The sequence below is a fragment of the Buteo buteo genome, chromosome 13 (genome assembly GCF_964188355.1).
Source record: "Buteo buteo chromosome 13, bButBut1.hap1.1, whole genome shotgun sequence".
NCBI lineage: Eukaryota > Metazoa > Chordata > Aves > Accipitriformes > Accipitridae > Buteo > Buteo buteo.
Window position 1 is genome coordinate 1,682,457 of NC_134183.1, and position 24,738 is coordinate 1,707,194.

Here is a 24,738-nt window from a genome sequence, read left to right on the forward strand (position 1 = left end):
TCTGCCTCAGTTTCCCTCCTGGTGCGGCCGCTCCCAGCTGCACCCCCAGTTATGGGCACCCCTGGCTGGACCCTGCACCCCCAGTTATGGGGACCCCCACCCCACCCCGGGTGCCCGCAGAGGCCTCCCCAGCTCGGTGCATGCAGGAGCCGGGCAGGGTGCTGCGGCCGCAGGGCAACGCGGGGAGGGCGAAACCCCTGGGCACCCCGTCCTGCTGCCTTGCAGGGGTGCAGGAATGCAGGGCTGGGGGGGGAATGCAGGCAGGGATGGAGGGGGGGACCCAGGGCTGCAGTGGGGATGGAGGGTGCTGGGGGGGGGGGGGATGGAGGATGGGCGAGAGGAGGAGGATGGGGGAGGAAGGGGCTGCAGGAGCAACGCAGGAGGGTGGAAGGAGGATGCGGGCAGGAGGAGGCTGCCGGGGGGGGCAGGGAGGAGGATGCTACAGCAGGGATGCAGGCAGGAAGCTGCAGGCAGGAGAGGGGCAGGCAAGAGGTTGCAGGCAGGAGGGTGCAGGCAGGAGGAATGCAGGCAGGAGGGTGCAGGCAGGAGGAATGCAGGCAGGAGGGTGCAGGCAGGAGGGGTGCAGGCAGGAGGGGTGCAGGCAGGAGGAAGCTGCAGGCAGGAGGGTGCAGGCAGGAGGGGTGCAGGCAGGAGGGGTGCAGGCAGGAGGGGTGCAGGCAGGAGGAAGCTGCAGGCAGGAGGGGTGCAGGCAGGAGGGTGCAGGCAGGAGGGTGCAGGCAGGAGGGGTGCAGGCAGGAGGAAGCTGCAGGCAGGAGGGGTGCAGGCAGGAGGGTGCAGGCAGGAGGGGTGCAGGCAGGAGGAAGCTGCAGGCAGGAGGATGCAAGCGGAGGTGGGGGGGGAAACAGAACACTCCCCACGTGGGGACAGACGGACAGGCAGAGCTCGCCCGCGATTGGCCGCGCCGCAGCCAACCAGAGGGTGTCGGGATGCGGAGCCCGGCTCCCATTGGCTGGCGGGGAGCCCTTTTGTTCTCACCACCCGGGCGCCATTAACCCTTTCCCTCCGGCCGGCAGCCGCCCGGGGCGGGGGGACGGGGACTGGGGGGGGGGGGAGATGAGGGGGGTGCACGGGGGGGGGATGGAGGGGTGCGGGGGTGTTGGAGGGTGCGGGGACACGCGGGGGCAGGGGGTGCGGGGGGGGGGCTGCAGGGACCCCGGCGGAGGGGGGGGGCTGGTGTAACGGGGACGGGGGGGGTCCGGGCCCTTCCTTCGCCCCCCCCCCCCAATCCCATCCCCTCCCCGGGGCGCTCCGGTTCCCCACGGATTCCCGGAGCGGTCGGAGCTGAGACCGCGCGAACTCGTGTCGTTTGGCGGAGCGGCGGGGCCGTGCTGCCCCCTGGCGGCCGCCCCGCGACAGGGCGCGACCGACGGACACCGGCGGGGGGGGGGGACGGACGGACAAAAGGCCGGGCGGGATGGACGGACAGATGGGGTGGATGGGTGGGCAAATGGAGGGATGGGGGGGGGGACGGACAGACGGACAGGTGCAGGGAGGGGTGGGCAGACAGATGGGTGCACAGAGGGCCGGGCGGATGGACAGACAGACGGGCGGACAGCTGGGTGTGGGTGCTGGCCAGTTGGTGAGCGCAGGTGCTGCGGGGCTGGGTGGGCCCGGGGGGGTGGGGGTGCAGGGAGGAGGGGGGGGGGGCTCATCCTGCACCGGCCACCGGGAGGGACCCCTGGGGCCACACCACGGCTTGGCTGGGCCGGAGGGGCAGAGGGTGCTGGGGACGGTGCTGGGGGGGGGCACCCCCCCCAATTCCCCCTCCCTCCACTGGGCCTGACCCCCCCAGTCCTGGCACTGAGCACTCGCTCGCACACGCAGCTGCGCCTGGCCACGGCCCCATCCCCTCTGTGTGTGGCCCCCCCCAAGGAGGGGTGCGCACCCACCCCTCCCAATCAACAGCTGGGGCCACGCGGTGTCCCTGGCACAGCAGTGATGGTGACCCCCCCCCGGCTGTGCCGCGGTGTCACCCCACAGGCTCAGCTGGGCCCCGCGTGGGGCTGACACCAAGCTCCCGGTGCCGAAAGTGGCTCCGATGGGCCTGGGTGCGGGCAAGGACAAAATGGGGGGAACGGGGACGCTTTGGGGACGGCCAGGCAGTGGCGTCACCGTGGGACACGCCGGTAAGGCCACCTGGGGCAAATGCGGCACAGAGCAACGTGGCACGGCGCAACGTAACACGACGTGGTACCGTGAACCCGGCACGGCACCCTGCGGCTCAACGCACCGCAGTGCCGGCAAGCGAAGGGGCCTCGGTTCGGCGCTGGCACCGCTTTGGGCTGCCCCAGCACCCCCAGCCGCAACTCGTCCTCCCCTGCTGCAGCCGGTGTCCTTGCCACACAGTGACACCCACTTCGGTCACGACGGACACCTTTGGTTCACGCAAAACCGGTGAAGAGGAGGGGAGAGGAGGAAGAGCACTGGCAAAGGGGTCAAGAGGAGCCCGGCCTTTGGCAGAGAACCGGCCGGGCACCGGGAAGACGTGGCAGCCTGGGAGCCCATACCCGGCTGTGCCAGCTGACAGAGGGGCTCCAGCGCATTTTGCCAGTGCCCCCCATGCCACCCCAGCACAGGATGGCAGTGAGGGCCAGCAGAGCCACGTTTGCCACAGACAGGCCTAATGGCAGCAACTACACTGCCTGACCTTGGCACTTTAATTAGCAGGTTTCTTTCTCCCTACAGAAATGAGGGCAGCGCTTGGCAGTGCCACAGGGCCCAGCAGCAGCCAAAACAACCCCACACCCCCTCACCCTCCACACCCAGGAGGCAGGACACCCCACATTCCACCTGGGTGCTGCACAGCCAGGACTAAGGCCAGGAAGGCAGCACCCATCACCACCCCCCTCCATCCTTGCTTGGCACCTGAACACCCATTTTTAACCCCAAAGTACCACTGCAGCTTCTTTGGGAAGAGGAGGCAGGAGCTCCAGCTCAGGTCCCCCTTGCCACCCTCCCTCCCCCACAGCACACACAGCCCCAGCGTGGGTTTTACTGCAGCGCTTTTTGTATGTTTTTTTTTTTTATTTTCCTTACACAATGATGTGTTGTTGGGCATTACAATTTCTCAACTTTAGGATGACTTACAAATTTTGGTTTCCTACTGTCATGTGAGAACATTAAGGCAACGTACAAAAATCTTACATAAATTAAACGATGCATAAATTTACAGGTGTCAATGCAAAGTTTCAGCAACTCAAGTTGAGTAACTTCAGCCCCGTGATGTCGACTGGGATACAGGTGGGGAGGAGAATGAAGAACTGGTTCATAAGGCTCGGATGCGATATGTTTTCCCAACCTTGCTAGAACGGCAGCGACAGAAGTGAATTCTCGATGGACTCCTACCAGCCTCTACAGGAAATCTGGAATACTCCACACTGGATGTACGGCAAGTCTGACTCCAAATACCCTGTACACACCGGTCCCGGCCCAGGGCACGGGGAGATGGGCCACTGTCAGTGTAGCGAGCTGCGGGAGCCCCGGTCAGGCGTGGGCTCTCCTCCGCGGCGAGGTGCCAGGCCGGCCCCACGGCCAGGAACGGATCTGTACAGGGTATTTCGCTCAGGTGTACACCGAGGGAACAGTTAACTCGAATAACAAGGTCAAATCAAAGTGACAGCTCGACCATCCAGTGCCGACATGTGTCTAACATCAGGTACAGACTTTCCAAGGGCAAGTTTCTTTTGAAAGAAGGCTTATTCCAGTTTTATGAGGCTAGCATGAGGTGTATAGATTTGCCTGGGCAAACATATACTAGTGAGACAACTCATGCAGCAGGCGCAGCGCGCCTGCCAGCAGTCCGTTTAGAAGCATTTACGGTGGACGATGGATGGGCCGGACTCGTCATACTCCTGCTTGCTGATCCACATCTGCTGGAAGGTGGATAGCGAGGCCAGGATGGAGCCGCCGATCCAGACCGAGTATTTGCGCTCAGGGGGAGCGATGATCTGAAAGAGCAGAGGAGCAGCAGTGGTCAGAGCGGCCCAGCCTTCTCCCACCTCTCCCCCCCCCCACCAGCCTGCAGCCTCATCTTGCTATTTCTTACCTTAATCTTCATCGTGCTGGGTGCCAGGGCTGTGATCTCCTTCTGCATCCTGTCAGCAATGCCGGGGTACATGGTGGTGCCACCAGACAAGACGGTGTTGGCATACAGGTCCTTCCTGATGTCCACATCACACTTCATGATGGAGTTGAAAGTGGTCTCGTGAATGCCGCAGGACTCCATGCCTGGGGAGAAGAGTTGCAGGTTCATTAGTACCCAACGCAGCACCTCATTTGGGTCACGCCAACCCCACACCACGGAGGCAACCCTGGCAGTTACCGCCCTGGCCCACACCTACCCAGGAAGGAGGGCTGGAAGAGAGCTTCTGGACACCTGAACCTCTCATTGCCGATGGTGATCACCTGGCCATCAGGCAGCTCGTAGCTCTTCTCCAGGGAGGAGGAAGAGGCAGCGGTGGCCATCTCCTGCTCGAAGTCCAGGGCAACGTAGCAGAGCTTTTCCTTTATGTCACGGACAATTTCCCTTTCGGCTGTGGTGGTGAAGCTGTAGCCTCTTTCTGTCAGGATCTTCATGAGGTAGTCTGTCAGGTCACGGCCAGCCAAGTCCAGACGCAGGATGGCGTGGGGCAGAGCATAACCCTCGTAGATGGGCACGGTGTGGGTGACACCATCCCCAGAGTCCATAACAATACCAGTGGTACGACCAGAGGCGTACAGGGACAGCACAGCCTGGATAGCCACGTACATGGCTGGAGTGTTGAAGGTCTCAAACATGATCTGGAAGGAAGGTGGGGGGGAAGAAAAAATAAATCAATTAGCATCAAGTCATGAGCTGGGTCACTTGCACCCACATTAGAACACACATGCTGACATGCAAAAAAAAAAAAACCAAAACAAAAAATAACAAAAACCAAAACGGTGTGTGAAGGAAAAAGCAAAGAGTGCAGGCAGAAAACACAAACAAAAGAAACCTGAGGCGTCAAGGAAGAAATGCCAGGAGTACAGAACCCTGAAAATGTCGGGAGAGAGAAAAAAACCAAACTCAGGTTTAAGATGCCATAACAAAAGGAGGTTTGTGAGCAAGATGAGTGAGGAGTGGCCACCGGGCAAGCGACAGTACCTGCGTCATCTTCTCTCTGTTGGCCTTGGGGTTCAGGGGAGCCTCTGTGAGCAGCACAGGGTGTTCCTCGGGAGCCACGCGCAGCTCGTTGTAGAAGGTGTGGTGCCAGATTTTCTCCATGTCATCCCAGTTGGTGACGATGCCGTGCTCGATGGGGTACTTCAGGGTGAGGATCCCTCTCTTGCTCTGGGCCTCATCCCCCACGTAACTGTCCTTCTGCCCCATGCCCACCATCACGCCCTGCGAAGCCAAAGCTGAGTCAGCGCCCGCCCGCCGGCAGCACCGCCCCGGTCCGCCCTGCCCTCCCCTCCCTCCTCCTCTTCTTCCTCCTCCCGCCTACCTGGTGCCGGGGGCGCCCGACGATGGAGGGAAAAACCGCGCGGGGGGCGTCGTCCCCGGCGAAACCGGCCTTACACATCCCGGAGCCGTTGTCGATGACGAGGGCGGCGATTTCCTCTTCCATGGCGGAGGCTCTGCGGGGCGGGACGGGTCAGCGAATCCGGGAGGCCGCGCTGGCGGCGGGCCCGGACCCCCCCCCCCCCCCCCCAACTCCTCCGCCCCGGCGGGACGGACCCCTCCCCTTCCCTCCCCCCCCCGCTCGCCGTTTGAATCTCCCGCGCCCTGACGTCACCCGCCGCCGCCACCAATCGCGCCGCGCCCTCCCACAGCACCCCGTTCAAGCGGGCGACACCATTCCAGCAACGCGGGGGGAGGGGGAAGCATAGACACGATACGGCCACAGCTCGCCCCGGCCAGGAGCCCCCCCCCCCCCCCCATTATCTCCCCCCCCTCGGGGGACTGTAGAAGGGGGCGGCAGGGGCGCGGGCCACGCCCCGTGGCCGCCGGTGTCGCGGGGCCGGTGCCGGTACCTGTGCGGGGGAGGCTGCTCTCGGCGCTGGGGAAGATGGTGCCGCCTGGTCCGCTGCCGCCGGCTGAGTGAGACCGTCCGGCTCCCAGCCCCGCGCTTTTATACCCGGGGGGCGACGGCCCCGCCCGCCCGGCCGAGAACATCGCCATATATGGAGATCTTTCAGAAACACGCGTTCTCATTGGCTAGCGCCGTCCCGGCCACGTGGGGTGGCTGCCGGGCTGCCCCCGCCCCCCCCCCCAAGCTGCACCCCGGAACCTGCATGGGGCGATAGTTGGGGGGGGGGGGGGGCGACCCCCCGGACCCGGTGGGGACCCCCGGCCGCGCACACCCCACCCCCCCCAGCCGAGCACCGGGCATCCCCCCCCCGGCGGCACCCGGTTCCCCTCCGGTAGCGCCGGGGGCCTGGCCGGGCCTGGCCCTGCACCCCGAAGGTGGCACCGCGCCCCCCCCTTCCCCCCAACCCCCACGCTCCCCCCCCCTCACCCCCCCCCATACACACCCACCCACCCCACCCCCGGGCAGCACGTGCAGAGCCTCAGGCAGCACGTGCACCCCTTGGGCAGCACGTGCACCCCACCCACTCCATGGGCACCCCACCGACCCGCAGCAATACCCGGTACCCTCCCCCAGTGCAGCACCGCGCACCCCTCGGGGCAGCACCTGTACCCCCCCCAACACCCCCCACCTGCTGCACCTGCACCCCACTGGTAGCGCTCTGCACCCCAGCTCACCCCCCCCCCCCAGCTGCACCCCCAAACTCTGGCAGCTCCGGCCCCCCCCCAAAAGCCCCATCACACCCCCGTCGTAACACCTATGTGCCGCACACCGGCGCGTCCATCCCCCGGCTATAGGCACCCCCCAAACATCGGCACTCCTGCCAGCACCCATAGGCAGGCCGTGCCCCTGGTGCACCCTACAGACGGCACCCAGCACCCCGGCAGTGCCGGCTCACCCACGGTGCCGGGCACCCCAAAAAACTCTGCCTCGGCTCCGTTGCGCACCCGCTGACGATGCTGACACCCCACCGACGGTGCTGTGCATTCCACCCTGCCTGGGTTCGGCATCTCCCACGGGCACCCCCTGGCTGCACCACCCCACCCGGAGCATCTCCCCACCAGCCCCGTTGGCACCCCGGCTCCGGCAACCTCCACGGCCCCTGCCGGCCCGGGGCCCTCCTTGTGTCTGAGCCCCCCCTCTGCTTCATCAGGGGGTGTCACGGGCTGTGCGCCCCACGCTGCTGCTGGGTGTCACGGGCACGGCTCACACCAGCGCACCGTGCCGGAGAGCTGTGTGCCGTGCCGGAGATCCCTGCACCGTGCCAGGTAGCCATGCACCATGGCAGGTACCCACACACCACCATGGCAGGTAGCCACACACCACGTCAGGTAGCCACACGCTACGCCAGGTAGCCACACGCTACACCAGAGACCCACGGACCGTGCCGGCAGCCCACGTGCCCGCCGCGCAGCGCGGCTTCCGTGTCCCCAGCCCCTCCGCGCCGGCTGGGCGCGGGGAGGTGGCGGCTGCCGGCCTTGCCATCGCCCGCGCCTGTGCCGGGAGCAGCCGGCGGTGGAAACTCGCCGTCTATCCGAGGGATTCCCAGCACCGCTCGGGGACGGAAAGCCGCACGCTCGGGCCTTCCCTGGCAGGCCCCGGTGCTGCCGGCGGCTGAGCCTGGACGAGCGTCGCAGAGGGGTGTCAGCGGTGCAGCGGCAGCAAAACGGGGGTGCCGGGGTGCGGGGCAGGGTGGTGGCGGCGCTGGGTGGGTGGCAGAGGGTCGGGGGGTCCCACACGGTTCCCAGCACGGCTCGAGGGGTCTCACGTCCCCATGGCAGTGCCAAACGGCCCAGCGTCCCGGTGGGCGGCAGAGGGCCTTGGGCTGGTGCCGGCACCTCGGGCTGGGGGGTCTGGCTCGGGGGGGGGGGCTGCGCAGGTGACAGCCCCATCCCGGGGTGCGAGGACCGGCTGGCCCCCCCCGGTGCCCCGTGAGTCAGGGACCCCCCACCCCGGGGCCACGGACACCGGGGGGGTGTGTGCTCCCAGGGAGGAGACACCGGGGGCCGATGCCGCAGGGATGGGCGATACCGGGGGGGGGGGGGGGGCGCTCCGGGGCGATGCCGGGTCCCAGCCCCGGTGCTTCCTCCTGCCCAAACAAGGCAGCCCCGGCGCCCGGTGAGTAAGGGCCGGGCAGGGCCGGGGCGGTCCCGGGGCGGGGGGGGGGGAAACCCGCGATGCGGGGCGGGCGCAAGGCAGCGCGTCCCGGCCGTATTAGGAGCGATCGGGCCGGTGACAGCGGGACCGCCCGGCCCCGACACCGCCCCGGGGACCTTCGGCCGGGAAAGGGGGAGGAGGAGGAGGAGGAGGAGGAGGAGGAGGAGGAGGAAGGCGCCCCGCCCCTCCCGCGGTGATGCGGGGGGTGCCGCCGGTGCGCAGCCTCCGTCGCCGTGGTGACACGGAGTCACCGTCCCCTCCCGCCGCCGGGTGTTGGCGCGGGGGGGGGGATGTGTGTGTGTGTGTGTGTGATGGGGTCCCCAGGGGATGGGGCCGGGCACAGCACCCCGACCCTGACACCCCCCCACCCCCTTCCCCAGCTCCAGCCCAAACCCCTGCCCCGACCCCCCGGGCTGTTGGGGCACGGCCGACACCCCCCCCCCGCCGCCCCAACCCCCCCCCATCCGCCAGCCCCACACCAGGGTCAGGACCACGCTGGGGAGCCCAGCACCCCCCATCCCTCCTGGGAAGGGTGGTGGATGAAAACCAGGGTGGGGGGCACCCACCCCGGCCCCCTGCAATGCTTGGGCGGGAGGGGATGTCATGAGCATGTCGGGTCTCAGCAGGACCCCCCACACACACTGGGGAGTGGGGCTGGGAATGGTGTGGGGAGGGGTCCGGCTGTCCCCAGGCTGGGGGGCTGCAGAGACAGGCAGCGGCTGTGGGGCAGGGCCCCCCCCCCGCGATGGGAACCTGACCCCCACCGGGGAGGGCTGGGGGGGGGCCAACACGTATAAATACAGCTCCCGGTTGCTCTGCCAGGCAGGTGCCGGCGTGCACCCACCGAGAGCCAGCACTGCTGCCCTGCCAGACCTGGGGGGGCTGCCCACAACCCCCCCAGCCCCCTGGAGCCCCCCAGCCCCTGCAAGACCCTGACCCACTTATCCCCCCCCAGCCCGAAAGCCGACCCGTATCTGTTTCGTCGAGGGTCAGTTACATCGTGCCAGGCAGCGCAGCCACAGCTCGGGTAACTCAGCGGCTGGGGGGCCGTGGCACCCCCCCGGCATGGTAAGAGAGAGCCCGGCCATGAAAAAGTCATGAGGCAACCAATCCCCGGGACCTATTTTCGGGAACAATAACTGGGTGCTGCGCTGACACCGGAGCCGCGGGGCCGGGGGGAAGGCGGCAGCGGGAGCCATCGCGGCCGGGGCCTCAGTGTGCCACAGCGGCATCACCGGTGCACAACCGGTCGCCGGCACAGGGCCTGGCACCGGGTGTCTGAGCACTTTGGGGTGCAGGCGATGGCAGAGCCTGGTGCCAGCGCAGGCAGAGCTCGTCCCTGCCCGTCCCCAGGAGCCTGCGGTGGAGCGTGGCCGAGGCCGGGGGTCCCTGCGGCTGTGCCTGCCCCGGCCGGGGGGGTCCCAGCTGGGCTGGGGGCAAGATGCCTGCAGGGCAGGAGTGGGGACTGTCCCCTGCACCCCTGTCCCCCACCAAGGCAGCACACCCACACCGCTGTCACGAGCTTCAGGCGGTCTCAGCCCCGTGGCGCTGGAGGACCCCACACCCTGGGTGATGGGGGGTCCCAGCCATCATCACCCAGTGGGTCAGGGTGGGGGGGCGGACGTGACCCCGATACACAGCTGCAGGAGGGATTTGGGGCCACAGGACAGATGGAGGCCAAGGGCCCCAAAGCAGGATAAAAGGTTTAAACTAATCAAAATGCCTGGCTAATTGGTAAGGCGCTTAGGGGCTGGCCGGGAGGCGGCGCGGCTGGGGGTGACCTGCTGCTGAATCAGAGGGGCCGGTAACCTTAGCCCGCCGGGAACGGATACGCCGTCCCGCGCCCGGATCGGGTTCCCACCCAAGTTTTCCACCCGCGGCTCCGCGGCGGGACGGGCGAGAGCCGGGGCCGCGGTGACGGACGGTGGCTTGGCCGCGCGCCCCGAGGAGCCGGCCGGGGGCTGCCGCGGTGCCCCCTCGCCCGGGGTCTCGGTGAAAGCCCCGCTGCAGGTTGCGGCCACCCCGGTGCCCGCCACAATCTGGCTGGACTTGGTAATCCTACCTGCGGCTAATTAAAAGGGGCGCAGCCCCCAGCCCACCCCCCGTGCCCCCCTGCCGCGCCGTGCCGTGCCAAGCCACCCCGCGGGGCCAGTGCGGCAGCGGCACCGGGGCAGCGCGGACGTCCCCGCGGGTGCAGCCGGCCGGCCCCGCCGCGACGCCCGGGCTCGGTAGGGCCGGGGAGCCCCCGCCGGCCCCCCGGGGGCCGCCCCACGCCGGCGGAAGATGCCAACGAATGGGATCCACCAGGTTCTGAAGATCCAGTTCGGGCTGATCAACTGCGAGAGCCGGTACCTGACGGCGGAGAGCTTCGGCTACAAGGTGAACGCCTCGGCGCCCAGCCTGAAGCGCAAGCAGATCTGGACGCTGGAGCAGGATGAAGCCGACAGCTCCGTCGTCTTCCTCAAGAGCCACCTGGGCCGGTACCTGGGTGCCGACAAGGACGGGAAGGTGCGGTGCGAGGCCGAGCAGCCGGGTCGGGACGAACGCTTCAGCATCATCACCCAGTCGGACGGGCGCTGGGCGCTGCAGTCGGCCCCGCACCGGCGTTTCTTCGGGGGCCGGGAGGATCGGCTCTCCTGCTTCGCCCCCAGCGTGACGGAGGGCGAGCTCTGGACCGTGCACTTGGCCATGCACCCCCAGGCCAACCTGCTGAGCGTCAGCCGCCGCCGCTACGCCCACCTCAGCGCCCACGAGGACGAGATCGCCACCGACAGCAACCTGCCCTGGGGGGTGGACGCCCTCATCACCCTCTGCTTCCAGGACAAGAAGTACAGCCTGCGCACCGCCGACGAGCGCTACCTGCGCTGCGACGGCACGCTGGTGCCCGAGCCCGGCGCCCGTACCGGTTACACCCTCGAGTTCAAGGCGGGCAAGTTGGCTTTCAAGGACTGCGACGGCAAATACCTGGCACCCACGGGGCCCACCGGCACCCTCAAATCCGGCCGCAGCTCCAAGCCGGGCAAAGACGAACTCTTCGACCTGGAGGAGAGCCATCCCCAGGTGGTCTTCACGGCGGCCAACGGCAGATACGTCTCCATCCGGCAGGGTAAGGGCTGCCCGCACCCCGCTGCCTGCTCCCTGCCTGCCTCGGGACCCCCGGCTGTCCCAAGGGGATTCCCTGGGGATCGGCTCGGCCGAAAGCACCCGCAGCCATGAAGGGCTCTGTGGGAGCTCCCCTGGGACCCCCGCCACGGGAGGAGACCCTACAATAACAACAAAAGGGAGGCTGCGGCCAGTGGGGTCGGGGTGGGAGCAGCAGTGGGGCTGTGCAGGGCTCCGTGGGTGTGCACGGGGGTTTGTGTGTGTGTATACACACGCGCGTGTGTGTGTGAACAGGGCTCCGTGGGTGTGCATGGGTCGGGGTGTGTGTGTATACACACGTATGTGTGTGTGAACAGGGCTCCGTGGGTGTGCATGGGTCGGGGGGTTTGTGTATACACACGTATGTGTGTGTGAACAGGGCTCCGTGGGTGTGCACGGGAGGGTTGTGTGTATACACGTGTGTGTGTGCATGAACAGGGCTCCGTGGGTCTGCACGGGGGGTGTGTGTGTGTGTATACACACATGCGTGTGAGCAGGGCTCCGCGCAGTGCATGCGTTTGCGTGCGCAGCCCACGCGTGCTTGTGCATGGACAGCGCTGCGCGCACATGCGCGTGCACGGCTCTGTGCAGCCCATAGGCGTGCGCGCGTGGACAGGGCTCTCCCCAGCGCGGCGTGCGCACACGTGACTGCGTGTGCACGGCTCCGCAGTGCTGCGCGCGTGTACATACGCGTAGGGCTCTGCTCAGCGCCGCGGGCACGCGCGGGGCTCTCTGCGGTGCCGCACGCGTGCAGGGCTCCGCGCAGCCGTGGAGGTACGGGCGTGTGTTTGCACACGCAGCTACATGTGTGTCCTTCCCTGGCACGGGGCTGAGCCTGGCAGCTGCAGGCAGGAGGGGGTGGGCAGAGCTGCGCCCCCGCAGCCAGACCTTGCACCGGGGAGCCGGGCATGGGCCATTGGATGGGACCACGGCCTCCAGAGCCCGTGGGGGTCCCCAAGGGACCCCGCTCGCCCGGGCAGCGGTGGCCGTGCCATGCCCCCGGCTGCCCTGTCGTCCCTGCGGGCACCGGGAACGCGCCTGCTCCTGTGCCAAGCAGCTTAGGGCCGGGTGACGGTGGCGGGCAGGCTATAAATAGGGGGGTTGTGCACCGCGGCACTAACCAGATGGACGCAGCAGCAATCAGATTAATCAGCCCAATTAGCGCGATTGTTCGCAGAAGGATTTACCGCTGCCGGGGAGGGGCCAGGGGAGGGAAAGCGCAGCTGCGGCTCGTCGGCACACGTGGCCGGCACCGACGGTCGCTCCCGCCTGCAGGCGTCAACGTCTCGGCGAACCAGGACGAGGAGCTGAACCACGAGACCTTCCAGCTCCAGATTGACCGCGACACCAACAAGTGCAGCCTGCACACCAACACCGGCAGCTACTGGACCCTCGTGGCCCATGGGGGCATCCAGGCCGTGGCCACCGAAGTGTAAGTGGGGCCGTGCCGCGGCGTGGGGCTTCGGGGGGGGGGGGGGAGGCTGGGGGGCACAGGTTCCCCCAGCTCACGCTCACCGTCTGCCACCAGCGCTGCCAACACCATGTTCGACATCGAGTGGCGCGGGCGGCGGGTGGCCCTGCGCGCCAGCAATGGCCGGTACGTCTGCACCAAGAAGAACGGGCAACTGGCGGCCGTCAGCGACACTGTGGGTAAGTGCCGGGGGTGGGTGGGGGGGTCCCAGTGTTGCCCTCCCCACCCCAGCCTGGGGTGCTCAGGGCCGGGCTCCCGCGTAGGGGAGGATGAGGAGTTCACCCTGAAGCTGATCAACCGCCCGATGCTGGTGCTGAGGGGTGAGCACGGCTTCGTCTGCTACCACCGTGGCTCCAACCTGCTTGATTCCAACCGCTCCGTCTACGATGTCTTCCACATCAGCTTTAGTGACGGCGCCTACCAGATCCAAGGTGGGTGACAGGGTGGGGGCTACTGGGGGGGGGCTGCCGGGAGTCCAGCCAGACCCTGCTGACTGCCCCCGGGGACTCTCCGCAGGCCAGGGGGGCAAGTTCTGGTATGTGGCAAGCAGCGGGTCGGTGTGCAGCGATGGGGAACTCTCCGAGGATTTCTTCTTTGAGTTCCGGGAGCGGGGACGCGTGGCCATCAAAGGGAAGAACGGCCGGTACCTGCGCGGGGACCCGGCCGGCACCCTGCGGGCTGACAGCGAATCCGTGCTGCGGGCCACGCTCTGGGAATACTGACCTGCCTGGCACCGGCAGGCATCCCCCGCCGCGGCATCCCCCAGCCTGCCCCGCTCCCAGGCTGGCCAGGGATGCTAGCTCATTCCCAGGCAAAGGATGGCGGTGGAGCCGGCGCTGGCACCATCCACGGCAGCTGTGTCCCTGACCCCCTTGACTCACGGCATTAAAGTCAGTCTGGATCACACCGGGGCATCGCCTCATCTTCCTTCCCCTCCTGCAGCGCCCAGGATCCACCCCTGTCCCCCTCCCCATGCCCAGCCCGGCACCCACAACCCCAGGTGGAGACTGGTGAGCCGTGGGACCCCCCCCCCACGGCACCCTGGCCCTGCCGCTGCTCTGGGACGCAAGGACCCCCCAGGCTGACACAGGCAGAGCTGCCAGGCGGTGGTCGCAGGGTCCGGGGATGCCACAGGGGCAGCTGGCGATGAGGCTCGGCCAAGCAAACCCACTGTGGGGAGGACCCCGAGGGGCTGCGCAGGGAGCTGGAGCCCGGAGGGGCTGGGATGCCCATGGACCCTCTGCCAGGCTGGAGGAGCCTGGCAAGAGGGCTGGGGGGGTGGGGAACGGTGGCAGCCCCCCAGGGAGCTGGCAGGGCCCTGCTGGGAGATGGAAAGGAAAAGAGACGGGCACTCGCTGAGCGGCACGATCGTTTTCATGGCAGACGACAAATTTACAGACACTGGAGCAGTGCGGGGAAGGACTGGGCCAAAACACGCTGCACCACCACAGAAATACAAGATCATTTATAGAAACAACGGGGGAGTGGAAAACCCCCTCCCCTGCCCAGCAGAAAACGGGGCTCCCCCGGGCGGGTGCCCGCTGGGCACCCTGGCACAGCACCCTGTTTGTCCTGATCCTGAAAGGCAAGGCGGCACGGGGGCACAGCCCACAGCCGGCATGGCACGGCGGCCGCCGGGAGAGCACTAAACTACCACGGCTAGAACGATCCACAAGACAGCACGACCCCGGGGGGCTGCCCACCGGCGTGGCCGGGCTGGGGGGCGGCAGGGTCAGGCCGGGCCAGCCCAGAAGCCCCCGCTCTGCCGCCGGAACCCCACGACCCTCCGGTGCTGCCGACAACACGACCACGAAAACACGCACACACACACACACCCCCACCCCCCAACCCGGACCACCGCCGCGGCCTCCCTGCCCTCGCCACCAGCCCTCCCACCCGGGCCCGCTCCTCCTCTGGCGGGGGGGGGGTCTCTCCCCACCGCTGGCCCGGTGGGCACCCACCCCGGCCGGCGGGGCTCGGGGTCCCCGGGGCGCGCTGGCCACCCCCCTGCTCACAGGAGAACAAGGCTGGGGTTGCGCAGCTGCCTGTAGACGTGCAGGAGCTTCTCTGCCGTCGCGTCTCCCTCCTCGCCGAGGGGCGGCCGGTCGCGTAGGGTCTGCGCTTCCTTCAGCAGCATCTGTGCAAGGGAGACGGAGCTCGAGAGATATGCCTTGGTTTGGGGCTGTGGCGGGGTGGGTGGGGGGTGTCCCAACGGTGCGGACCCCGTGGGGAGGGTACAGGGGTACGGCAGGTCCTCACCTCGTGGTTGGCCTGGATCTGGCGCAAGTACTGCATGCGGAGGTCAGGGGGGCCCGAGCCCTGCGCCGCCTGCTCCAGCACCAGCGCCTGCGGGGAGTGGAGAGCTCTGCCGGGACGGGCGCCGAGAGAGCCGGCTGCGGCAGCACCCAGCCCCGGGGAGCCCCAACCATGGCACCGGGCAGGAGGCAGTTCTCCACCTGGCAGCCGTGCTTCCCTGCTCTCCCCAGGCCTCGTGCCGGTGCCGAAACACCTCTGGGAAGGCTGCCAGCCCCCACGTGCCGCCGGGGCCCCTGCTCCGTTTAGCTGCCAAACTGACTGGGGCCCGTTCCTGGGGCAGAGAGCAGACACCTCTCCCAGGGCTCCATGGACCAAACGCCCAGAGCTGAGGTTTGGGGCTCAGGAAGGGAGCGGGGTCCGCCATGGTCCCGCTCCCCAGCCATGCCGGGCTGGTCTGCCACACGGTGGTGCCAGAGAAACCCTCCCGGCGAGCGGGGCTGTGCCCCCAGGCTTTGGCCCCAGGCCTTTGGCTTGCTTAGGTTTCCCCCTGTCCCCCCCCAGGGTCACGTCTGCTGGGGCCAGCGGCACAACCCCGCGGCGACGGCTGAGCGTACCTGGATGCGCCGGATGACGGCGTGGTGCATCCTGCACATGTCGGCCAGGGACGGGCTCTCCATCAGGATTTCCACGGCCTGGATGGGACCCGCTGGGCTGAGGTCGTTCATGGCCACCTGGGACAGCGAGTACGTCCTCGCTGCAATCATCGCTGGGCAGGGGAGGGGGCGAGGGCAGCCCCAGGACCCCTCCCCACGGGCACAGAGCTCCCCAAGAGGCTCTCCTCCTCCATCCCTACTCCCTGCACCCCCTCCCAACCCGTTTGCTCTGCAGTCTGCTACGGGCAAACGCAGGAGGGACGCTGCCAGCCCAGCTGGGCACATCAGACCCCTTGCCCAGCCCCTCCAAGGGGCATTTGCCCCTGGCCCGGCCCCGGTGGCCATCAGCTCACACCCACTCCTTCAGCCTTGGCTGGGAACGGCAGCTGAGGCATGTACCGCAGCCAGAAGAGCGGCTGCCGGTCTTGCCCGGTGCTGCTGGGGGCAAGTGGATGCCCGTTTGCTGCTGGGGGTGAGTGGATGCCCGTTCCCTGACAAGGCACAGGCTGCCACCCCAGCGGATTTAATCCGGCAGGCTTAGCCCAAGCAGAATTAACACTGTCACTAATCACAGTGGCGATATTAGAGCTCTCAAGCGTGAATCAACCTGAGCCAGGTCATTGCCAGCATACAGGCGGCTGGGCCCCTCAGCACAGGGTCAACTAGCCTCAGTAGAAGAGCTGGGCAGCAATTAGTATTTTCCCTTTGCGCTCAGAGGGGGGTTTTCACGTTTAAGGGGGATGAGCTGCAGCAGATCAGATTTACACCCCAAATCCAGCCATGTTTTCGCCTCACTTTGCAGAGCCAGCAAAGCGCAGCTGGCCAAAGCAGCAGATAAAGCCCATTTCTTCCAGAGCTGAACCCAACACCAGGTTGGGGCACAGCAAGTGCCTGGGGCTACTACATATCAGCAGGGCTGGGAAAGAGATGGCCACGAACAGGAGCCACATCGCTCCAGTGGAAAGGCAGTGGCAAAGACAAGGATCCTGCGGGCCAGTGAAAGGATGGTGAGGGGACATCTGCCCTCACAAAGCCAGCCTGCCATGCAGGAACACAGCAGCAACGCACTGCCCTGCCTGGTAGGGAAATGAGAACATCTGGGGGACACATACTTGCCCGGAGAGGGAGGGAAGTGGCCACAGCCTTTGGAAAGTGCCAGGTTGGGAGAAGGGGGACTGGCAACGCAGCCTGTCCAGCCAAGCACACAAGCCCCAGCCCCACAGCGTAGCAGCCAGCAGGCTCCCAGGCGTCCAGACCCACAGATGACAGCCTGGGGTCAGCACAGTAAGGCCATACATCACCCAGCTCCCTGGCACGAGTGAGGGGCTGCGGGACGGAGCCAGCTTCGTGGGATGGGGACACAGGGAATTTCTCTGCGGGGCTAACCCATTCCTTGCCTCTCGGACAAGCAGCTGCACCTCGCCTCCATCCGGCGCTGCGCCACGCACCGATGCCACCTCCCTGCTGCTCAGCGCCTCGGCCCCAGCATTCTCAGCCAGCAGCCAGCGCAGCGTGGCACAGCTCAGCGAGACATCTGGGGATGAAAGGAGAGAAAGCAGAGCTTGTTACGCTGCTGAATGCCCTCCCTGCGGCTCAGCAGCCCTGCTCAGTCCGGAGCGATGCAGCCAGTGCAGGAGGGAGCGGTGTGTGCCTGGTGCAGCCCCTGTGAGGCCAAGACTGATGCAGGGGCTGTTCCCCTCCCCGCTGAGACAAACTGAGCTTGGTCATGTAACTGCCACAGCATCCACGTGTCAGCCTACGAGCAGACACGTGCTGAGGGGGTGACTGCACGGGGTCACGCAGCCCTCCTCACCCAAGGAAGGGGCTGGTGACCATCCCAGCCTGCACGCACAGGCTGTGACAGTGCCATCCCGCCCTCTCCTGGGATGGCCACAAGCCAGGATGCAAATGCCTCTGCCCAAGGAGATACCCCAGGAGTTCCTGGGATGCTCCTCTCCCAGGACCCACCTGAGCCAGAGGTTTTCAGCGCATTTTTCAGCAGCTCCGAGGACACCCTGATGGACGCTGCCGAGGGGGGCGGGTTTCCCTCTCCCGAGGTGTGCGGCAGCTCGCTGGCTTTCACCCCCTCAGGCTCAGTCTGCTCCTGGGATACTTTGAGGAAGGTCTCCACAGGGTCTGGGGGGGCAGGGGGGGCAGCTGCCGGTGGGGAGGCATCTGGCCCAGGGGGGCTGCTCTCAAAACGGAGGCACTGGAGCATGTCAATGGTGCATTCGCTGAGGGGCAGGCAGATCCCCTCTCTGTCTGGGGAGAGGATGGGTGAGTCGTCGGGCAGGAGGTCGTCCAGGGCCTCGGAGGAGTCAGAGCCGCTGCCCAAAATATCCCGTAAACTGTAGTAGAGGGCACAGGAGATGGTCAGAGGCAGGTCCAGCTTGGTGTCTGCAGCAGAGCCAAGGGGCAGCGTCAGCTCCCTCTTGTTCCCAGGGAGGAGCTGGTCAATGGGGAAGGTGAAGGTGGTGGCAGAATCCACGGACTCCTCCTCTAAGGCACAGGGGCTGGCCAGGAGCTGAACACAGAGGGTCCAGCCCTCCTCCAGGCTGTACTCGCTGCAGTTCTCCAGCAGACAGGAGATGGTGACGGTATCTTGGAGCAGGAGGCAGCTCCAGTTGGCAGTGACAGTGCAAGCAATGGGCTTCTGGCCTTCCTGGCTGGACAGCAAAGCCGCGCTCACGTTCATCACCTGGTTCAGGCTGGCCAGGGCTCGGTTCTTCTGGTCCACTGCCTTCTTCAGGAAGGAAACTCTGCAAGGACAAAGCATCGGCGCTGAAATAGCAGGAGGGACGGCAGCCGGGATGGTGGGTCAGCGATGAGAGCACGGCAGAGGCCAGTACCAAAGGCTGCTGCACAAATGGTGCTGCGCTGCCGCGGCAGACGAGCTAAGCAGCCCCTGGCACAAGCCCGGTACCATGAGCCACCCCAGGAACCCCCCTGGCTCCTTCTCCAAGGCAGTGCCGGATCCACGCTGCCTGCAGGACTGCTCTGCCCACGAGCGCCCATCAGCTGAGCTGACCCTGAAGAGCGGCTCCGGCCAGCCAGACCCCAGGAATCCCCCTGCAAAGAAAGGGGGGACTCACCCGCATCCCCTCCCCACACACAGACAGCCGCGGAGGCCGGAGGCACGTGCCTGCCCTGCCTGTTACTGCCGATTTGGCAAGCATGGCGGGGCGTCTGGGAGCGCCTGGCACCCTGCCTCTCCCACCTTCTGCCGCCGAGGCTGTAAACACCAGCCTGCCCGCAGCGCCGGAGCCAGCTGTACCCAGGGGAGGGGGGCAGCCGGCGGGGCTGCCCTTAAACACTATTTTTAGCCTATTGAGGTCAGGGGGGTTTCCCAGCCAGTCTCTTGCACTCTGGAAAGGTAAATGTTGGAGCAGTTACTGACAGAGACCTCACGGCCAATGCACAAAAACCCAGCTTGGTGCCCATAAACCCGGCAGCTCGTGGAGTAAGAGCAGCCCTGCCCTCTACCTCTCCGACGTGTTGCCTATCCCGGACAGCAGCTCCTTAATTCTCCGGCCAGCCTCGGCGGGTGTCAGCCCCACATCGGTGTCCTCGGGGCTGCATAAGCCACAGGTCATGAGGCGGCCTTTGGCAGACAAGGCCAGCAGCTCCGATTCACCTGTGGGCAGAGATGGGGACAGGTCAGGCAATGAGGGGCAGCAGTGGGGGGGCCGGGAAGGCAGCTGGGGCTTCCCTGATGGCTGGGGGACGTGGATGCAAGGGGACAGGGGAGCACAGGATGGCACTGCCTGCCCCAAGACAGCAGGAGCCAGAGGTATCGCCTCCATCTGTAGAGGGGTACAACGGAGACAGGACACAGACCAGGACAGCACACCCATCTCGCACGCAGCTCCCCGAGAAAGGGCCGCCCCCCTGAAGGGAAATGCACCCCCCCTCATGCCTGTCCTGTCCCCGCAGCTCCTGCTCACCAACAGCCCCGCCGCCCCAGCCATGCTTCCCGGAGCTGGCCACCCCCAAGCCAAGGCCAGAAGCCGCTGGGGGAGGCACCGGGGGGGCCACAGCACCCTGGGAGACAGCGCTGCCATGCAGGGTCCCCAGCGGCAAGACGCATGCAGCTCCACGGGCAGCAAGCGGGGCTGGGCGCAGGCAGGACTGCCTGCCTTGCTCTCGCCTGGATGCCCCAGGAGCCTCTCCTCGCTCGCCTGCCTGTTCTGGCCCCGTTTGCTCCTCGTGTTGCCCCATGCAAGGGGCTTGGCTACGGCTGTGAGATGCTTTCCCCCCCATCTAGGCCCTCTGCTCCATTCCTCCACTCCCAAGGGCGAGCACGGCACCTTGCTGTGCGCCCAGGCCGTGATCAGGCACCGCACACTGCCCTCGCTGTGGGGGGACACACAATTAGCACCCAAGCCGTGGGGCTGGAGTGCGCAGTGCGTGCAGGCTCCTAGCAGCCACGCAGAAGCCCCCAGTCCAGACAGCGGCATGCCTGGAACCCCCTTTCTGAAGCGAGGCTCATCCCAGCTCGTTCAGGGCTCCCCGCAGGCTGCCCTCCGTGCGGGGAGCCCAAGGGGACAGGCAGGGCTGGTGCCAGCGCCCCGTGGGAACCTGCGCGGACTGGCCGCCTCCTGCAACGCCGAGCAGAGAGGAACCACGAACGGGCAGGGAAGAGCCGGAGCTGCCAGCACGCCTCGCGTTCAGCCCGAGTTGGCATGCTCGACAGAAACGACTTACAAAAACGAGGGGAGTCAACAAGAACGGATGGAGGACGGAGCCCAATCTGGACCGTAAGGAGGGGTGGAGGCGTACGGGCCGGAATAGGCAGCTATCCTGCCCCGCTCCACCCCAAGACCCAGCGCACGCCCCGCTGCCGGCAGTACCTTCTGATGCCCGAGAAGACAAGGAAAGAGCCACAACGCTACAGATACTTAAACTGGCCGGAGACAGGACGGGAGGCAGGACGCCGGTGCAGCTCTCCGCGTCCTCGGGGTCGGAGGAATCGCCGACCCAGTCCAGGTCGACGGCAGAGATGTCCGAGTGCGTGCTGTAATACATCCGGCTGCTGCTGCTGCAGGCGGCGCAGAGAATGGGCCCACGCAAGTAGTACTCCCTGAGCTCCGGCACCGTCGCCTCCTCCCTCTGATCCGCCTTGACGGCCACCATCTTCCCATAGTGGCCCACGGCCACCACGCAGTCACAGCCAGTGTCTCCGAAGAGCTGCTCGTCCTCGGCATCCTCTGCCGCCCTCCGCTCTGTTCTCAAGGCCCCAATGAAGACGATGGGCTCTTCCAAATGATGGAGGATCTTCACGGGGGGGTCTGGGTTCGAAACGTCATGGCAGCCATCGACAGCCGTTGAAGAGCTGAGGGCCTTCAGCGGTACAGAGCAGAGCTGTCCATCCGGGAAGCCGCAGAGGATCATAGGAGACTCCAGCATGGCAGCGTCAATCCCAAAGAGCAGGCTGAAGAGGGGCTCTTCCAGCACAAAGCCCCCCGAGCACCACAGCCCCTCCCCGGACCCCACAGTGCCTGGGGAGGATGCGCAGCACAGGACGGGGAGGAAGCGGGAGGGCGGGCTGTCCTCCTCATCACCAGGCTGGGGGCCGGGGCAGAAGCCCACCTCGCTGACCTGCCGGTACGGGGGACTCTCCTGCTCGGGGTGTGGAAGCTCGTGCAGTTTCATCCACCATTTGCCGTGAGCCTGGGACAAGGTGATGACGAAGTTGTTGAGCAGAGTGAACATGCACAGGCTGGAGTCTGGGAAGATGCAGGCGTCCGAGTCCACAGGGAAGACGCTGGAAGGGCAATTGCTTTCTTGGCCGTCGCCATCCGTCTGCTCCATTAACCTTCAAGCAAACAGGGAAGAGCTCTCAGCCAAGCCGTGGGGTGAAGCCAGTGCTTCCCTTGGCCGCCTCTTACCCTGGCCCTCAGAAACAAGCTCCCCGCAGCACAGCTTTTAGCATCTGCTGCAAGAGCGGCGATCCAGAGAGAGCCAGAGCTTCAGACCGCCTAATGTTTCCCATGCCTGTGGGAGGACGGGCATGGAGAGGGCAGTGGCGGAAGCCCAACACATCACCCCAGCCGCGAGAAGCAGCCCCAGGACTCCAGGACTAACAGCATGGGACTGGCTCGCGTCCCCGGCGGTGACAGCCGGCTCACCTGCTCTGCTGGTCCAGGGAGACGCAGTAAATGCCGCTGTGGGCACAGAGGATGTAAAGCTGCCGGGGCTGGGGCAGCAGCTCCACGTGCCACACCTGGTCGGGGCACCGGTACACGGCCTGGGTGGGAAAGCAGAAAAAAAGTCATCTTTCTATGGAACCCAGAGGGGCAGTGGGGATGGGGCGGCTTGCTGCAGGTGCAAGTGCTGCGGGACCCACGGTGCCCAGGCTGCCAGGCCGGGCAGAGCCCTGCTCACCCGTGCCGGGTAAAGAAAGAAACCACTCGCTGGACAATGCTCCCTCCTGGGCAACCCTAACGCAACTGTGAAGTAAAGCCGTTATTTCCTGGAAACGCAGATTACAAGCAATTTCCAGGACTAAATCTATCCCTGGGCAGCACCGCAGCTTGCGGACCCAGCTGGGCTTTCCTGGGCGAGGGGCAGCCACCCTCAGTGAAGGGCGGCAGGGTGTCGGGAGAAGGGCTGCAGGTAACGAGGCAGCATATCGCTCACACTCCCTGAGGGGAAGGAAAATAGCGACCAGAAAGCCAGTACATGCTCTACTTTCCCGAGAAGGAGTGCAGTGTAGGAGGCAATTCCTGACATTACAGCGCTGGCTTTCTTAGAAATGATAATAGGAACAAATTAAAAAAAGAAGCTGTGTATAGCTCAACACGACGACTGCTGTTAGTCACAGCAAAGACAATAGTGAAACCCTTTGTAGGTGAGAAATGAAAGAGATGTCACTTTGTTCGGCGAGGGAAAAAAGCCTTTCTAGTTTAATTAAATGTTTGTCTCACAAGTTTAGGAGAGGGGCCAGACAGCAGCACCCCCCACCCCCAGAAGGGGCCTTGGAGCCAGGTAAGGGGTTCTGGGGCGGCTCGTGAGGTTCATTTGTGGATAGGGGGGACACCAACGGAGGGATCCCATTACTAGACTGGGCAACCGGTGACAGGGAACACGACTGGCGTCTCCACCACCTTCGCCCTGTCCCGGCACATCAGCCCCCAACCCCAGAGCACCCTCCCAGCACGGGGGGCTTGGGGTGAAGCCCCCCCTGCCCCCCAGCCCTACCAGTCCACTCACCTTCAGCACCTTCCCCTCCTGGTCATAGACGTAGACGAACTCGCTGCCGTTGGAGAGGTAGATCTCGTTCTCGTGGCACAGCACCCGGGGCTTGCCCGCTACCAGCCCCCCCACCGGACAGCAGAAACCGGCCAGGTAATCCACCCTGTGGCCCACCTGCGCCATGGTGCCGGGAGGGGCGCGGTGCCAGCCTGGGGGTGCGGGGATGGGGGTCAGCGCTGGGAGGGGGGGGTGGGGGTGGTGGTGGGGGGTCACCCACGCTCCAGCCGGCACTGAAGGGGAAGGGGATGGAGTCCCTCTGTGAGGACCCCGGGTGCAGGCTGAGACTGGCCCCCCCAGAAGGCCACTGACAGCCCCAGGAGTGCGGTGACCCAGCCCCACAGCCCCCCCCACCCCTGACTCAACCCCACAGCCCCCCCCCGGAGGTCCAGACCCATGCCCACCCCCCCCATACCACAGGCCTAGACCCCCCCCCCGCCTCACAAGCCCCCCCCAATACCACAGGCCTAGACCCCCCACCCCACAAGCCCCCCCCAAGCATCAACCCCAGCCCCCCCAGCCCCCATTCCAAGCCCCCCAGCCCCAGCCCCCACCCCCGCGGCCCAGCCCCCCCCAACCCTCCATCCCACCCCACACCTCAGTCCTCCCCCCCCCCAGCTCCTCCCTCCCCCCCCCCCAGCCCCCCATCGCCTCCCGGTGGGGTTGCGGGTACCGGGCGGGGGGCGCGGGCGGCTCCGCTTTACGGCTGCGCGGCGGCCGCCGCCGCAATGGGCGGGGAGTTTGCGACAGGCCGTAAAGCCGTGATGGGCGGACCTGGGCCGGTCCGTTCCCCCCCTCTCCCCCCCCGGGGTCGGTACCGGAGGAGGAGGGGGGGGATGAAGGTGAAGCCCCCACCTCGGGGGCGCAGAGAGGAGCGAGACGATGCTGGCGACAGCGGCTTTATTAATGGCGAACGTGGGGGGGGGGGGCAGAGGCCTGCCCCACAGCATGGGCCTGACCCACAGCCGCCCCCCTCCCCGCGGGTGGGGGCACGACCCAGCCGCTGGGATGGACCCCCACCCCGGGCTTGGCTGAGGCTCCTTAAGCTGATGTCGTGTCCCCGTCCCCCCCCCAGTGCCGATGCTGGGGTGCGGGGGTGGCTACTGCGGGGTATTGGGGGGCCTGCGGGCCGGCTGGGGTAGCCCCCGGTGGCGTGGGGGGGCTCCGGGGCCTCGGGCCCGGCTCAGCTGGTCGACGAAGGCTTCCACCTCGGCGAAGCGTGCCGACAGCCGCCCCAGCTGCTCCTTCAGGGAGCTGAAGTCCTGGTATAGATCGTCCAGGGCCCCCGACAGCGATCGGATCCTACCCCGGGAGTTGGGGGGGGAGAGAGGTGAGGGGTGCGGGACCCCCACCGATCATCCTCCCACCCCCGGAGGGGCATCACCGGGCCCCCCGCGGCCCCCTCACCTCCCATAGTCGGGGAGCACGTTCTGGTGGTCGAAGAGCAGCAGGTTCCTCATCTGGGAGGTGATGGCGAACTTCCAGTTGTCCAGGACCAGCGTCAGGTTGGCACAGCCCTTCGCTGGCACCCTCGCGGCTATGGGGACCGGAGGGGACGAGTTGGCCAGGATGGGACCCCCAAGCGGCCCCAGGAGCCCGGCCACAGGCAGGACCCCCACCCCAGCACCCCTCCGGCCCCACACCTGGGGGCAGCTGCCTGCTGTTGGGCAGGGAAGCTCTGGCCCTGCCTGTACCCGAGCGCTGGCAGCCCCTGCCTGGCAGGGAGGGGGTCCCGTGTAGC

General features: G+C 66.5%; 3 protein-coding genes across 8 annotated transcripts; 1 reads left to right on the forward strand and 2 right to left on the reverse strand.

The window, feature by feature from the left end:
• Window positions 1-3,010: 3,010 nt before the first annotated feature.
• ACTG1 (actin gamma 1) lies at window positions 3,011-6,137 on the reverse strand. 2 transcript variants are annotated; one of them, XM_075044189.1, is made up of 6 exons: window positions 6,013-6,137; window positions 5,484-5,616; window positions 5,144-5,383; window positions 4,362-4,800; window positions 4,067-4,248; window positions 3,011-3,968 (listed from the first exon to the last, which is right to left on the reverse strand). In XM_075044189.1, the coding sequence occupies exons 2-6, from the start codon at window positions 5,604-5,606 to the stop codon at window positions 3,825-3,827; spliced, it is 1,128 nt and encodes a 375-aa protein (XP_074900290.1). In that variant the 5' UTR covers window positions 5,607-5,616; window positions 6,013-6,137; the 3' UTR covers window positions 3,011-3,824. The 2 variants fall into 2 exon arrangements, with proteins under 2 accessions (XP_074900290.1, XP_074900291.1); XM_075044190.1 differs by lacking the exons at window positions 5,484-5,616; window positions 6,013-6,137 and adding an exon at window positions 4,995-5,032 and having other exon boundaries at window positions 5,144-5,240.
• A 4,236-nt stretch (window positions 6,138-10,373) lies between these two features.
• On the forward strand, window positions 10,374-13,732 carry FSCN2 (fascin actin-bundling protein 2, retinal). Of its 2 annotated transcripts, XM_075043838.1 has the most exons (5): window positions 10,374-11,331; window positions 12,642-12,798; window positions 12,895-13,016; window positions 13,101-13,268; window positions 13,354-13,732. In XM_075043838.1, exons 1-5 carry the CDS (start codon window positions 10,509-10,511, stop codon window positions 13,557-13,559), a joined length of 1,476 nt encoding a protein of 491 aa, XP_074899939.1. In that variant the 5' UTR covers window positions 10,374-10,508; the 3' UTR covers window positions 13,560-13,732. The 2 variants fall into 2 exon arrangements, with proteins under 2 accessions (XP_074899939.1, XP_074899938.1); XM_075043837.1 differs by having other exon boundaries at window positions 12,895-13,268.
• A 555-nt stretch (window positions 13,733-14,287) lies between these two features.
• FAAP100 (FA core complex associated protein 100) lies at window positions 14,288-23,947 on the reverse strand. 4 transcript variants are annotated; one of them, XM_075044194.1, is made up of 10 exons: window positions 23,671-23,947; window positions 22,959-23,149; window positions 21,875-21,993; window positions 20,597-21,561; window positions 19,230-19,380; window positions 17,715-18,505; window positions 17,144-17,280; window positions 15,708-15,824; window positions 15,097-15,183; window positions 14,288-14,974 (listed from the first exon to the last, which is right to left on the reverse strand). In XM_075044194.1, the coding sequence occupies exons 1-10, from the start codon at window positions 23,945-23,947 to the stop codon at window positions 14,849-14,851; spliced, it is 2,961 nt and encodes a 986-aa protein (XP_074900295.1). In that variant the 3' UTR covers window positions 14,288-14,848. The 4 variants fall into 4 exon arrangements, 3 of the variants coding, with proteins under 3 accessions (XP_074900295.1, XP_074900294.1, XP_074900296.1); XM_075044193.1 differs by having other exon boundaries at window positions 22,959-23,230; XM_075044195.1 differs by lacking the exon at window positions 23,671-23,947 and having other exon boundaries at window positions 22,959-23,326.
• Window positions 23,948-24,738: the final 791 nt, after the last annotated feature.